Source organism: Hippoglossus stenolepis, chromosome 11 (assembly GCF_022539355.2).
Source record: "Hippoglossus stenolepis isolate QCI-W04-F060 chromosome 11, HSTE1.2, whole genome shotgun sequence".
NCBI classification, from domain to species: Eukaryota; Metazoa; Chordata; class Actinopteri; order Pleuronectiformes; family Pleuronectidae; genus Hippoglossus; species Hippoglossus stenolepis.
This window is the reverse complement of record NC_061493.1, coordinates 8,096,940-8,109,890: the sequence shown is the minus strand read 5'-3', so window position 1 is coordinate 8,109,890 and position 12,951 is coordinate 8,096,940. Positions and strand designations below refer to the sequence as shown.

The window sequence follows — 12,951 nt, the reverse complement described above, 5'->3', positions numbered from 1 at the left end:
CTTTCTAAGGCAAACCATTTTGATGGCCTCCTGGTGGCTGGCTGCAGTATAGGTCATAAACCCTGCCTTCTCCATTTTAGTGGATGGGACATGGGCCGAACTAAAGAGTACACGATAAATATATTTGTTCAAAGATGGTTTCCGTCATTTATTTACATTTTCTCTAGTTCTTATCACACTGGTGTATGTTCTTGTTTATTTTTCCAGTAATACATTTTTTTACAAAGTTAATTGATGCTATAAAAAAGCGTGAGACTTTTGATTGACAGCTGAGATTGGTCGAGCACGTGTATCGGCGGGACGTCATTACTGTGGCTCTGCTTCTGTGTAGACTCTGGCAAATGACATCATCAGGACAAGATGGCAGCGTTTGTATCCAGGATATTTTGGCTTCATTTCTTGATAGTGTGAGGAAACAAACACAATCGATCAAATGGGTTTTACATGAACATATTTTTGTTTTCATTTAATATTCTGCTGACAGAGACATTTACTTTATTTACTGTATTTTAGTTAGTCTGCGGCCTTTCAAAATAAAAGTCTTTGCTAAATCCACATAGGGTAATGGCCTGGTTATCATCTAACACCGAAATACACACACACACAAACACACGCACACACACACTACTAAACTAGCTGAGGCAACCATCCACAAAAGAAAATATTACACATGCTTGAGGTGTGAAAATGTGATGTGAAAGCTGCAATCAAAATATACAAAAGATTCGTTTTTTATTTTTATATTTAACTACCCAAGTTTCATCTTGGAACCAGTTGAATAAGGCAGTGCTTTGCTTTAGGCCGACTCTCACTCACACAGGTTCAGCATAGCCTTTGCCTCCAATGACTGATGAAAAAGCTGAATGCCTATTGGCTAATGTGTTACACTACATTGCGTAGGATACCGTCGACAGAAATAAGCGCTCTGTCGTACTGAGCAGCGCGGTTTCTCTCTCGCAGTTTAATCCATTTTTTCCCTTTATCGCCTCTTTCCAATTGTCAGTTGCTCATTGTGCAGCTTAATTGTTTGTGAAAAGAAAAAAACAAAGCCTGCAGCTGTTGAATGAAATCTTGGCGAGATTTTTTTTTTACTGGTGATCTTAGTTTTCACCCGTTTGGTGTACCTTCTACGATTTAGTTTCGACAATAGGATTTTTATTTCCAGCCAAAGTGTGTTGAAGAGCTTCATAAATAATTCATCACTTAATCATTGTACCAGTGACGTGATGCAGCAGCTTCTGATGACATTATATCCTCAGTTATACTGAATAAACGTGAGGAGGGGATTGAAGAACTGGCCCTAACGTTTCTTCTTGCTGTCATGTAAGCCCATTGTGTGCAGCACAATCCCATCTAAGTGCCTCTCCTTCCTCCATTGTGTGCCAACCTTGCGCAGGCTGCTTTGACCTACTTTCAAATGAGAGTGGTTCTGTTTTTACATCTTGCTTTTTTTTTCTTTCTTAGCTGTCATTTTCGTGATGCGTTTACATCACTCTGCCTCAACTCGGCGTGCCTGTTTAATTTAGATATCCTCACTTGCTCCAGTGATCGATCCTTATGGGACATTTCGGGAATCCCTACACACAGATGGACCTGATTCTCAGTTTAAAAGCTCACTCGCTCCCTGCGTGTGTGTAATGTTGTGCCTCTTTAATTCCCTCTGCACTTTTGAAAACATCTGATAAGGATTCAAAAAGGATGGAGATGAGCTGGGCGCAGGAGTTGAGATCATCCCGTTGAAATATTTTATAGTAAATGAAGCTGCATGGGGCCTTTTTTTAAATCAAATATCAACCTTTCTGAATGACCTTCCGGATGACCTTAACATCCCTACATCCTCTGTGATTGGTTGCATTTGACCACGGGCTCCTTCTCTTTGTCTCCCAGGCCTGAATGAGTGTATGATCAACAACGGCGGCTGCTCGCATGTCTGCATGGACCGACCAATCGGATTTGAGTGCCAGTGCCCCACGGGTTACCAGCTGCTGGACAAAAAGACCTGTGGAGGTAAAGAAACGTCCAGATCGATGTGTAGGTGGATGGATGAATAGATAGATGGATAGATAGATGGATGGATGGGTCTGTGTGTTTGCGTTTGTGTCTGTCTTTGTTTGTGTGTGTTGCTTTTGGCAGCTCTTTAGTTGTTTGTCTCTCTGTGTAGTGTGCCCAGACTGTCACTCCCACAGGGAACCTTGCACACACTTGCTACTCTCTCTCACTTTCTCTCACTCACTCACTCACTCACATACACACACACACACACACACAAAATGTTATTTTCTTAACACCTTCCTCATGCTTTTAACACAACCATTTCCTCATCACACCCAAGGAAAAAGCCTGAAACAGATCAGAGAAATCGACAGGGTCACATCCTGTCATCTCTTTTTCTCTCTCTCTCTCTCTCTCTCTCTCTCTCTCTCTCTCTCTCTCTCTCTCTCAACATGTCTGTGTTTCTCCGGCACTCAGAGCCACACATTTGCTTTTTTTCTCACCCATTATCACTGTTGTCTCACCAAAAACTAAAGCAGCAATATAGATTGTGATCAGCTCATTAATGGTGAATTAGTCTCTGTCTCTCTCTGTCTGATTGTTTCTGTCTCTTTGTGTCTTTCACTCTCTCTCCTGCCTCTGCAGACATCGATGAGTGTGAGTTCCCTGACGCCTGCAGCCAGATCTGCATCAACTACAAGGGGGATTTCAAGTGTGAGTGCCACGAGGGTTATGAGATGGACCCCGTCACTAAGACCTGCAAGGCAGAGGGTGAGTTCCAATGACTGATCTTCAACAATTCAAAGTGTAGGTTTTGGCTGAAGTGCCTTTCCCTTGAAATGCAAAGAACACCTTTAGAACACACACACACTCACACAGGAGGATGGGGGGTGTCTCTGAATATAGACAATGTGGTGATTTAGTGGTTTAGTTTCTGCATAGATGTGAAAATGAGCAGGGATTTCCAGATTCACACTCGAGAGCTGTCATTGGTGGTGGGAGGCCGCCCACTTTTGGTAAGAGGCCCCAAACGGATGACTCCATGATGATTTTTTTTTCATAAATGTGGTAAAAAATGTGATATTAAAACCAGTATTAATGTGTTTCATCAGAGTACAGTCATATAATTTAGTTCACAGCTCAAAACAAAAAAATGTAAGTTTGATAATATCAGTTGAATCAAGGGCAGGGTGGGAGATGGTGCAGGTGAAGCACAGGGCTCCTATATTTTGAAGGTGAAAAAGAGAATTCTGCAAGAATAAAGTTTTGTGTTAAGTCAAACTCTGAGCTTTAGTTGCTTTAAAAAAAAGAAGAAATTGGGGATTTGATAAGCGTCTGTTTCCATTTTCTGAAGTTTATAAATTAATGTAACCCATAAAAATGCTCGGCTTGTTTAGAAAAAAAACTTTCATCTGTGCTGAAAGTTTAAAAGCTTTGTTGTGCCGATGATAACAAGACGTTCTCTCAGATATTACTCGGCCTCATTAGCGCAACCCTTCCTCTCGCAAGCTTTCGTGCCTCGGTGTCTAACCCTCCTCGTCTCATAATCACCGACATCTTTCTGCTGTTAGCTTCTTATCACCGCTCTGCGCTCGCTTGTGTACTCGACATAACTGCAGACAGGGAAAAAAAACAAGCATCACCAAGGCAACCGCTCACTTATCTCCCAGGCCAAAACTGTCCACCAGTGTCCCGTCCCATTAGACAGTTTCAAGAGTGACGAGGCCGCTGTGTTTAGTCGTGCTAAACACTTATAATTAGGTGCGGCAACTCTTCAGGGGTACCTGGCTGAGTCACGGTGGGAAGCTAATTACATCAGTTTAATCTGGTCTCCTGTTGGGCTTGTTGTCGACAGGCCAGCGTCAGACTAGTGGAGAACAAAGTGAACTGCTATGAGGCAAAATTGATTTTTCCTTGAACTCCAGCGATGGCCAAAAAAAAAAAAGCTATTAAGAGGAATTGAGAGCGAGGCCAGCTGATATATTTACACTTCATTTCCCCACAAAATGTTCATTATTTAATTGAGAGGAAACAGTGAGTGCGAATGAAATGTGGTGATTCGGTCCCTGTGGCTGTCAAACGCTCCGATTTTATTTCCCTCAATTAAACTGAGCTGATATCAAAGCTCAGCACTTGTGTGTGTTTGCATTTGTACACACTGTACTTGTGTGTGGATTGTATCTGCCCCCCCGCTTCTGTCTGCACTTGTGTATTTCTCCGTGCATGGCTGCCCAGTGTGTTTTCTATCAGTTTATCATGGCCAGGAGGCAACTGTGTGAGTCAGAAGCTGCCAAAAGCTGAATCGCTCCCCAAAATGCAGCAGTTCCACCGCCTGGTTTTTCGGCAATGAAAACCTCTGCTGCTGCCCTGACAGCCCCATGAAACCAACAGAGGACAATTTTCCACCTTAGAGGTTAAAAGTGTTGTCATTGTAATGGCCAGTTTTTTTCGGGAGAACATTTAGTCCTGAGCACCACTGTCATTATTCAGACTACGGGCCGGGAGAGGAGGGCAGAAAGCGGGAACGTGCGATACCACAGTGAGGCTCTGACACAGAGCGTCAAGAGGGGAAACTGTGGCAAGCGAGCCATTAATGAGAGATTTTCATATCTGCCTCTCGAGAATACTGGCTGCATCTGGCGTCCTATTACCACACAGTGTCAGAAAGATATGGGCTCAATATAGACGTTACAAGACAAAGGTGGGTGCTCTAGCTGGACTGATTAAACTTTCCCTGCAGGCTCACACTATGTCTGTTACCCTCATGGCTTTGCCCTGCCGGCATTATAAAAGAATAATCATAGAGTAATGATGATGTAATGATGCGTCTGCGGACCCTGTGCATGATTCTAATTGAAATGCATCCTGGATGACCTCATCCCAAGTGGACAGCTCTAAAAATAGGTGTGATGCACTGAAACAGTGAAACAAGGACACAGTGGGAAGTAGACGCTGAGATGCAGGGACCTGTGTCTATGCAGGGAAATGGAAAGTAAAGTATGATTATATCATATAATATATACATCATACAGCTGATAAATTCATTACTTAGTCTGCACATGTGTCCATGACGACACCACTCTGTATTGTCAAGTCACTATTTTGTTGACATATGTTTCCTTTGTGGTTTTCCGTGTATTTTTTAGAGCTCTGTGTATAAATGCATGTGTTTTTTTATTATCCCTTTCCAATGACTTCCAGCGCACTTCCTCTTGACTTTAACCTTGTTGTTAACATAGTTCTGCAATATATTGTACTTTGTGTCGTGTGTGTAAGTATATAGCATTTCATATAGTGTACAGTAAAAATCGAAATATACCGATGTGTGCAGGCCTAATAAAACTACACAAAAGACTGACATTGAAATGAAAATAGAGGGTTTCTACAAACACTCTAATCAAAATGTGTCTCAGTACAACATGTACTTTAAAAGATAATGTAGCGAATTGAGGCTTATTCTCTATATTCAATTTTTCTATGGACATAGATCTTAAATTTCCTTCATTAAGGTCTTAAAAATGTGTTAAAATGAAATTGTTGAAACCTGCAGAAACCTGTTGCCAGTGTGCTATTTAAAGCAGTATGTATAAATACTAAAGAGCATAATAAGCAGCATATAAATGAATGATGCATACGGACACACTGATCAATACTTCAACTACTCTGATCTTTTTTAATACAAGATTGCTCTTGTTAGGAGGAGGATATTTAGCTGTCTTCACATGAACATCTGTTGTGTAATTTATTTGTTTTATTGTTAAAAGATCACATTCAGTGCATCGACTGCGGTGCTACAAATGTACAGGAGCACATTAAGCTGCAATACTTTTTGACAGTGGTGAAGCCTCTGTGTTATAACTGCAGAGGAAGGTCTACATCATTCCCTGACACGCTGTGCTTCCCATCAGGGTTAATGGTCCCGAGTCCGGCACACAAACGTGTTGATGCTGTGCTGGAAAAAAACAATCTCTCAGACTTATCGGCTTTTTCCGTTTTTTTTATGTCCATCTTTTACCTCTGAATGGGGCTGTATGTTCTGGGTTTAATTATTGACACAAGAACAGGTAGAGCCATTACTTCTTACGCAATCTAAATCCAGACCAAGTTATTGGTTAGAATGTGTTTGGAATTTGATTTCACTAGATAAAGGTTTGAATTGTTTTTATACACTGCACTTGCTGTTGAATTTAAATGATATCATATCACGAGTCCCTGGACGAGAGTCATTTTCTTCCAGCTTGCAGCCTTTTTTTTTTAGCTCATTACCAAACTGTCAGAAGTGATTTGACTGGTCGTCAGTGAGGCAACATCCCAACTCTCAATGTATCACCCTCCTTCAGCTCCTTTTTTATAAATCAACTTGCTGGGTGCACATATTCACACTTTGACCCTGACTCCGTGTTTGCTTTTTTGCCCATTGTCACCAAAATCGAGTCCTAAATATTGTTTGATTTGCGTGCAGGGAAAAGCCCGTACCTCCTGTTCACCAACCGACATGAGATCCGACGCATAGACCTGGTGAAGAGGGACTACAGCCAGGTGGTGTCCACGCAGAAGAACGCAGTGGCTCTGGACCTGGACGTGGCCAATAACCGGGTTTTCTGGTGCGACCGCTTTTACCGGAGAATCTACAGGTAAATGAAAGACAAGAACCTGAGTCACTTTTGTGTTTTCATATCAGAAACACAACTTGTTCTTGAGATCTTATGGTTTAGATTAGCCTTGAATTCAGCATTAAACATTAAAGGTACTGGAGTCAAACTAAGTAATAGTTATATTCACTGTTTCTCATCAAAAGCATTGTGAGACCTGTTAAATGTGTTATTTCCTTAGTTTTTGGATGAATTTTAAACCTACAATTTGTTTATGTCCATGTTCACTTACTAGCAGCCCTTATCTCTGTTACTGACACGTAACTGTGTGTAATGTTTTCAGACTGGACTAATTTCACTTCACTTCTATGACCATTACATTCTGCAATCAACATTTTCTTAATGAGTTAAACCAAAAAACCTGTCTTTTCCACTTTAATTAAGAGTCAATGGCTCGGACTTGCTAATTAATTCAGATTCCAGCCACTCCTCCTATTGTTATCCCAACAACGTTTTTTTCCCCGGAGTTCATTCTAATTGGAGCGCTGTGTTCTCCTCATGAAATGGATATTAAGGGAAAAGACCTCTGGGGGAAGGAAAATCCACATTCCTGCTCGGGAGCACATCTACCTGGCCCTCACCTAACAACTCTGCCAGGGCCAATTCATTAACGTGCGGGCCAACCCCTGAGTGAGGCCTTGTCTATTCTGATAAAGGCTCCACCTAAGAAGGACGCTAACCCCGGAATGAACCTGCTCAGCGCATTTACCCCAAGGCTTCAGCTCGCACACACCAGCGCCTCTCTGCGCGCTGTAGTCGCTTTACAGCACAGTATCCACTTGTATATGCTCGTACATCCTCTTTATAGCCACTCATGATTGATACATTGCTATCGAAACTTGCACCAAACTGATTTTTGCATAACATAAAAGCCTTTTAATTTTATTGCCAACTTAACCCCCCGATGAAAATAAGTTTATCTGGCTTCCTAATGATAAACTAGTCGACAACTTCACCCAACGTAAAAACAAGCAGAACAGCACCAGACATAGCAAACGGGCAAAAGTTATGACTTAGGCTACTTATCCAAAAACATTAACACCAGTTTGGCATCTGTCCTGCATCCTTTGGCCTCTTTTAGCTCTCGCCAACGAGTTTAATGTACTCAGATATTCACTCGTGTTCAGTTTCTTCCTCAGTCCTTTCCTCTTTTCCTCTTCATCGTTCCATCCGACAATGTCCTCTTAGGCTCTGCCATGATGTCCACACTGAGAATGGTGAGCCAGTTAGCCGTTAGCTCAGACTTTGGTTATGGTCTGTGATGTCTGCTGTAAAGCAGGTCGTTATGTTCCAGCACAGTGTACCAGAGTTGCATGGTGCTATTGCAGGCCTCCAGGGGGCACTGTGGAGATAATAGGCATGCCCTTTTCCCTAAAGATAACTTGTCCGTTGATGAGGTTTTGTCCTTATTTTCTATAAAATTTGAAACTGTAATGCTATGAAAAGAACACCTCGACCGTGATTTTCTCTTAAGACGGGCTAAATGTTTCCGAAATGACACTGTGCGCTGTGTGTGAGGATTATAAGTTTGTCTGCCGTCAAATTATTTTGGGGCTGTTATTTTAAGGTATAAAAACTACCTAGTGTTGCTTTATGGAAATTTTAGTAAAACGCTTTAGGTTGTAAGTAAATCACTTCAGCCAATTATAACAATGATTAATGTTTTTCCAAGCTGCCATGTAATAAGGGAGACTGTGAATAGACTTATTATCACAAAACAGGGCCACAGGGCTCTCAGCATCCCTCCACATTGATTTTGCAGTAATGGCTGACTTGCTCGTAGATTGTGTCTTACATATTATCAGCACGTCAGAATACTCCTTGTTCCCTCGCTGCGTCCACTCCTATTTCTTCCCTGTCCTCATTTCTTGCCCTCTCCTCCACCTGCAGTGCCTTCATCCATGAGGCCAGCGACCCCTCCCAGCAGGTGCCGCTGGTGGATTCAGCCCTGCAGACCCCTGTGGGCCTGGCTCTGGACTGGCTCCAACACAACCTGTACTGGGCCGACTCCGGAGATAAATCCATCTCTGTGGCCTCCGTGGACGGCACCAAGAGACGCGTGCTCATCAACACCGACCTCAGTGAGCCCCGAGCCATGGCCCTGGATCCCCACCACGGGTAAGAAGGATATGTTGGGGGCTCACAACAACAAATGCCTTGAAACTGGACTTATGAATGAATCACTGACGCCATTTTATAACAGCCAATACTAAAGATCTGAATGGACCACTGATTGGGATTGTTAAAACATTCTGTGTAATGCAAGAAATCACTGACCAATAGATTTAATTTGAAAATATATGCTAATTATTTAACTGTATGTGGTGTCACACTATATGGGTGGCCCTCCTCTACATCTCTTTATGCTGGCTGTACCGATCTATTTTATTATTTATGTATAATATTGAAGAAGGAGGTTGGTAACCCCCAGATCAAGATGTGTAAAGTAATTTCATCTTGAAAAAGAAAATTGAATAACTAGAATCCTCCTCTTGGACCATGTCTAATGACAAACAGAAGAGGACTCTTGTTGCTACACATGGGAATGCAGAGTAACAAGCTTGTGACCCATTTAGAATCCTGACTCAGTCTTTTTTTGTAAATTCCATCCTGGCTGATCGCTCCTAATCTGAAGAGCTTTATGAATTTGTGCCAACTTGTCTTTCTGCAGCTTTTGTGTTCTGGTGATCTGAACCCAAGATGAAAACAAATACACTTAAAAAACAGGCACATAGCCCAAGCAGAGGAATGCACACAGTGAGATGTTCTGCATGTTACAGACCCAATCACAGCTGCCCAACAGGAATCCAGCACAGGCTGAATCCTTCTTCTGATGCCAAATCTCAGCTCTGTCTGTGAGGAGAACTCACTAGATATCACTATTAATTATTTATATGGAAATGATTGTGTTAACCACTGTGTACTTTTCAATGTGGTCAAGACTTACTGCCTAGTAACCATTCAACTATGGCTGGTTTAGTTTAGTATTTACCAACACTGATGATCGAACACAGCCACAGAGTTAAATTAAAAGGCAAGACTACTAATTAATACACAAGGGGCTTCTTTTCTTGTACGCATGTGGAAAGCAAAAAGTGCACCACAAAACATAAGTTGCCTTCTAATAGGATGATGCATTTTCACTTCCCCCTTCTATTCAAAAATGAAGCCATAATATCACAGATATGGAAGCTGCCATCTTGACCTGACCATTTGGAGCCAGAGTCTGCACAGTAGCAATCAGCAGATAGAGCTGCAGTAGCGATACACCCACTTGACCTAGTCTCAGCTGTCAATCATAATGTTTCACCCTATTTTAATGGCAACAAATCAGTAATTAACACCAAACTTACCAGAAAAAAACACTTGAACAAACATCAGTATGATTACCGCTATATAAATGGAAAATATTTGGCGTATACTTTGACCTTTTCTCGGTCCATGTCCAATCCACATGAAGGTGGCTGGGTTTATTACCTAAATTGCAGCCAGCCACTAGGGGGCAATCAAGATGATTTGGCTTTATCTTGGGGAGCCCTCATTTCATCCAGCTTTTTACACAGTATATGTAATAAACATAGAAATGGTTAAATATTACTTTCACTGGTCATATGGAATAATAAAAAAATCAATCTGAGAGATTTTTGGTCATTTAAAAAAGCATCGGCACATCTTCGCAAGATCACTTTTGCACACAAAGAAAACTGTATAATAAGTAATAAAGACTAATAAAAAGCAAGCTATAATATCATAAGGCTGTAAGATGGCTGCCTAAATCCTTATGACAGTGCTGTAAAACAATAGGTTGTATTATGTTAGGAGAAATAAATAAGTGTAAGCAGAAAGTACCTGGGGGATAACCTGACGTGTGTGTTGTGGTTTGGCGGTGCTGAACGGACAGCTCCCATAAAGTGAGCTTTCAGTTTGCTGCAGGAATCTAATCTTCCTGTCACTGCATCTGCCATCACAAGTGATTTCATCATATGTCACTGGCTATTAAAGGATGCTGTCTGTGTCCCATACAAAATGATTTTAAGGCTGTTATTTTAAGGTATAAAAAACGACCTAGTGTTGCTTTAAGGAAATGTTTGTCAAATGCTTAAGGTTGTAATTAAATCACTTAAGCCAATTATAACAATGATTTATGTTTTTTCCCGAGCTGCCATGTAATTTTTTCAACAGCTCCCATAAAGTGAGCTTTCAGTTTGCTGCAGGAATCTAATCTTTCTGTCACTGCGTCTGCCATCACATGATTTAATCATATGTCACTGGCTATTAAAGGATGCTGTCTGTGTCCCATACAAGACAATGGTTCCAGACATTTTACAGGTAGTAATCCCAGACATGAAATCCCAGACAGTGCTACCACTGCGTTGGTGTTCAGTCTGCAGTGATATGGTATTCAGCTGCCATTTCTAAAAATGCTCATTTCCTGTCCTATATTTTGTCAGTCTTGTATAGAATTGTCCTACAATAGGCTGCATCTTCCTCTTTCATCCTGGTGGTGCAAACATTGTGGTGCAGACAGGCCCCGATAATAAATATGGAGAAGAACGCTGTCTGATCTTTACCTAAAAAAAGACATTGCCGTAAAGTGAGGAAAGCAACCCTGCAGGCGTCTGCTAGAACTCAAACAAAGAGCTCTACCTTCTGTACAGACACTCGAAACTTCATCAACTGTCAAAAGTTTATAAAGTGCAATATAATTAGTTTAATACTGACTACGGCATTATTATTTTCACATTTCTTACTGAGCACAGCAGCACTCCATGAGCACTGTATGATAACACAATAAAATGTGCTTTCTTTTCTTCAATCCAGCTTTATGTACTGGTCAGACTGGGGCACTCGAGCCAAGATAGAGAAAGCCGGGATGAATGGTGTGGACCGACAGGTGCTGGTGGCTGATAACATTGAATGGCCCAATGGCATCACTCTAGGTGAGGAGAAAACCGCTTTTTTATTTTACAGTAGGTTTCACACTCTGCTCTGTGTCACGCTTTTCAAGTAATTGTTGTGTGTTGCTAAATGTGCCTGTAGCAGAGTCGCGCAGAGAGCTAATGGACTCCGTCAACTCATTATAGGTAAAGGTCAAACGTTAATGAAAGTGTTATTGCAAATGTTCAATGATAGATTTACGAAGTCGTCACATTTGCTCAGGAATGATATTTGAAGCGTTTTAGAAGTTATGCATTGACACAGTAAAACTTGCCTTGATGTAATTGTGGGAAACTGACATTTTAAAATGTAATCAATATCACCTAAAGGGATTTGTTGGTCAGAGTGCAGGAGTGTTTACCGTGAAGGGAATCAATTTCTGCTCAGCTTCAAAAAGTCCTATTTATATCACATTTTTTTTCTTCTTCACGTGGACGGTTCGTGTGTGTCGCTTACCAGGGGAAGAAGAAAAAGAAAACAAACAAGCAAGAGGAGACACTGTTCTGCTTACATCCTAAACCTGAGCCCCTGGCATTTATCTGGATGTTACTTTAGCCCCTTTTCCATCTGTCAAAAATCCCACTAATACCCACTAACATCTGGCTCTCACTGCCGGGTCAAATGAGACAGACATGGGCTTTGATTGGCTCCGGTTCCGATTGGCAGTGATGGAAACGTGACACCTGGGTAAACTTATTAATTTGGCAGGAGAGTGAGGTGAGAGAGCTCCTCAGCTTTCGGTGCGTATGTGACGTCGAACAAACTCCTCTACTGGCAATGGGAAAGGAGTAAATGACAGGTTTACCCAGGTTCAAGAAAACTCACGTATACCCATTACTTTTGGGTATAAAAGAAGTATTTCACATGTACCAGCTTCCTAAACTTTGTTGCAGACAAAATCAACAATTCGTGGCAATTTTGCAATCTCTGAAATCAGTGGCCTGTTTTAGCAGGAGAATGGGTCCTGCCACACGGAATGTGTCCTGCCACCTGTCAACAAAAAAAGCAGTTGACATGACCTCGTAATTTCCCATATTTCAGTCTAGTCAAGAATCTGGGTTAAAAAAACAAGACCTCCACCTCACAACTTTTTAGGGTCTTTCTGCCGGTGTTTTTGAGTATTCCCACAGAATATTAGACAGGTGGTTTTAATGTTGTGGATGATCTATCTTTATGTGTGTTTGTGTGTTTGTCAGACATGGCCAACAGGCGTCTGTACTGGGTGGACTCAAAGCTGCACCTCATAGCCAGCGTGGACCTGAACGGAGCTCACCGCAGAACACACATGTCGTCTGCAGAGACACTGGGACATCCCTACGCTCTGGCTGTTTTTGAGGTATGTGTGTGTATGTGTGTGTGTGTCTGTGTG

At 41.7% G+C, this 12,951-nt stretch overlaps 1 protein-coding gene across 3 annotated transcripts in view; it reads left to right on the top strand.

Annotated features, from left to right (window-relative positions):
- The window catches only part of LOC118118169 (low-density lipoprotein receptor-related protein 8), a 91,337-nt gene that overhangs the window by 66,291 nt on the left and 12,095 nt on the right, over positions 1–12,951 (top strand). For all 3 annotated transcript variants that reach the window (XM_035171116.2, XM_035171117.2, XM_035171115.2), the window contains 6 exons: positions 1,888–2,007; positions 2,638–2,763; positions 6,455–6,626; positions 8,535–8,762; positions 11,466–11,584; positions 12,779–12,918. In XM_035171116.2, the coding sequence (XP_035027007.1) occupies positions 1,888–2,007; positions 2,638–2,763; positions 6,455–6,626; positions 8,535–8,762; positions 11,466–11,584; positions 12,779–12,918 (905 nt within the window). The remainder of the gene's footprint in view (positions 1–1,887; positions 2,008–2,637; positions 2,764–6,454; positions 6,627–8,534; positions 8,763–11,465; positions 11,585–12,778; positions 12,919–12,951) is intronic.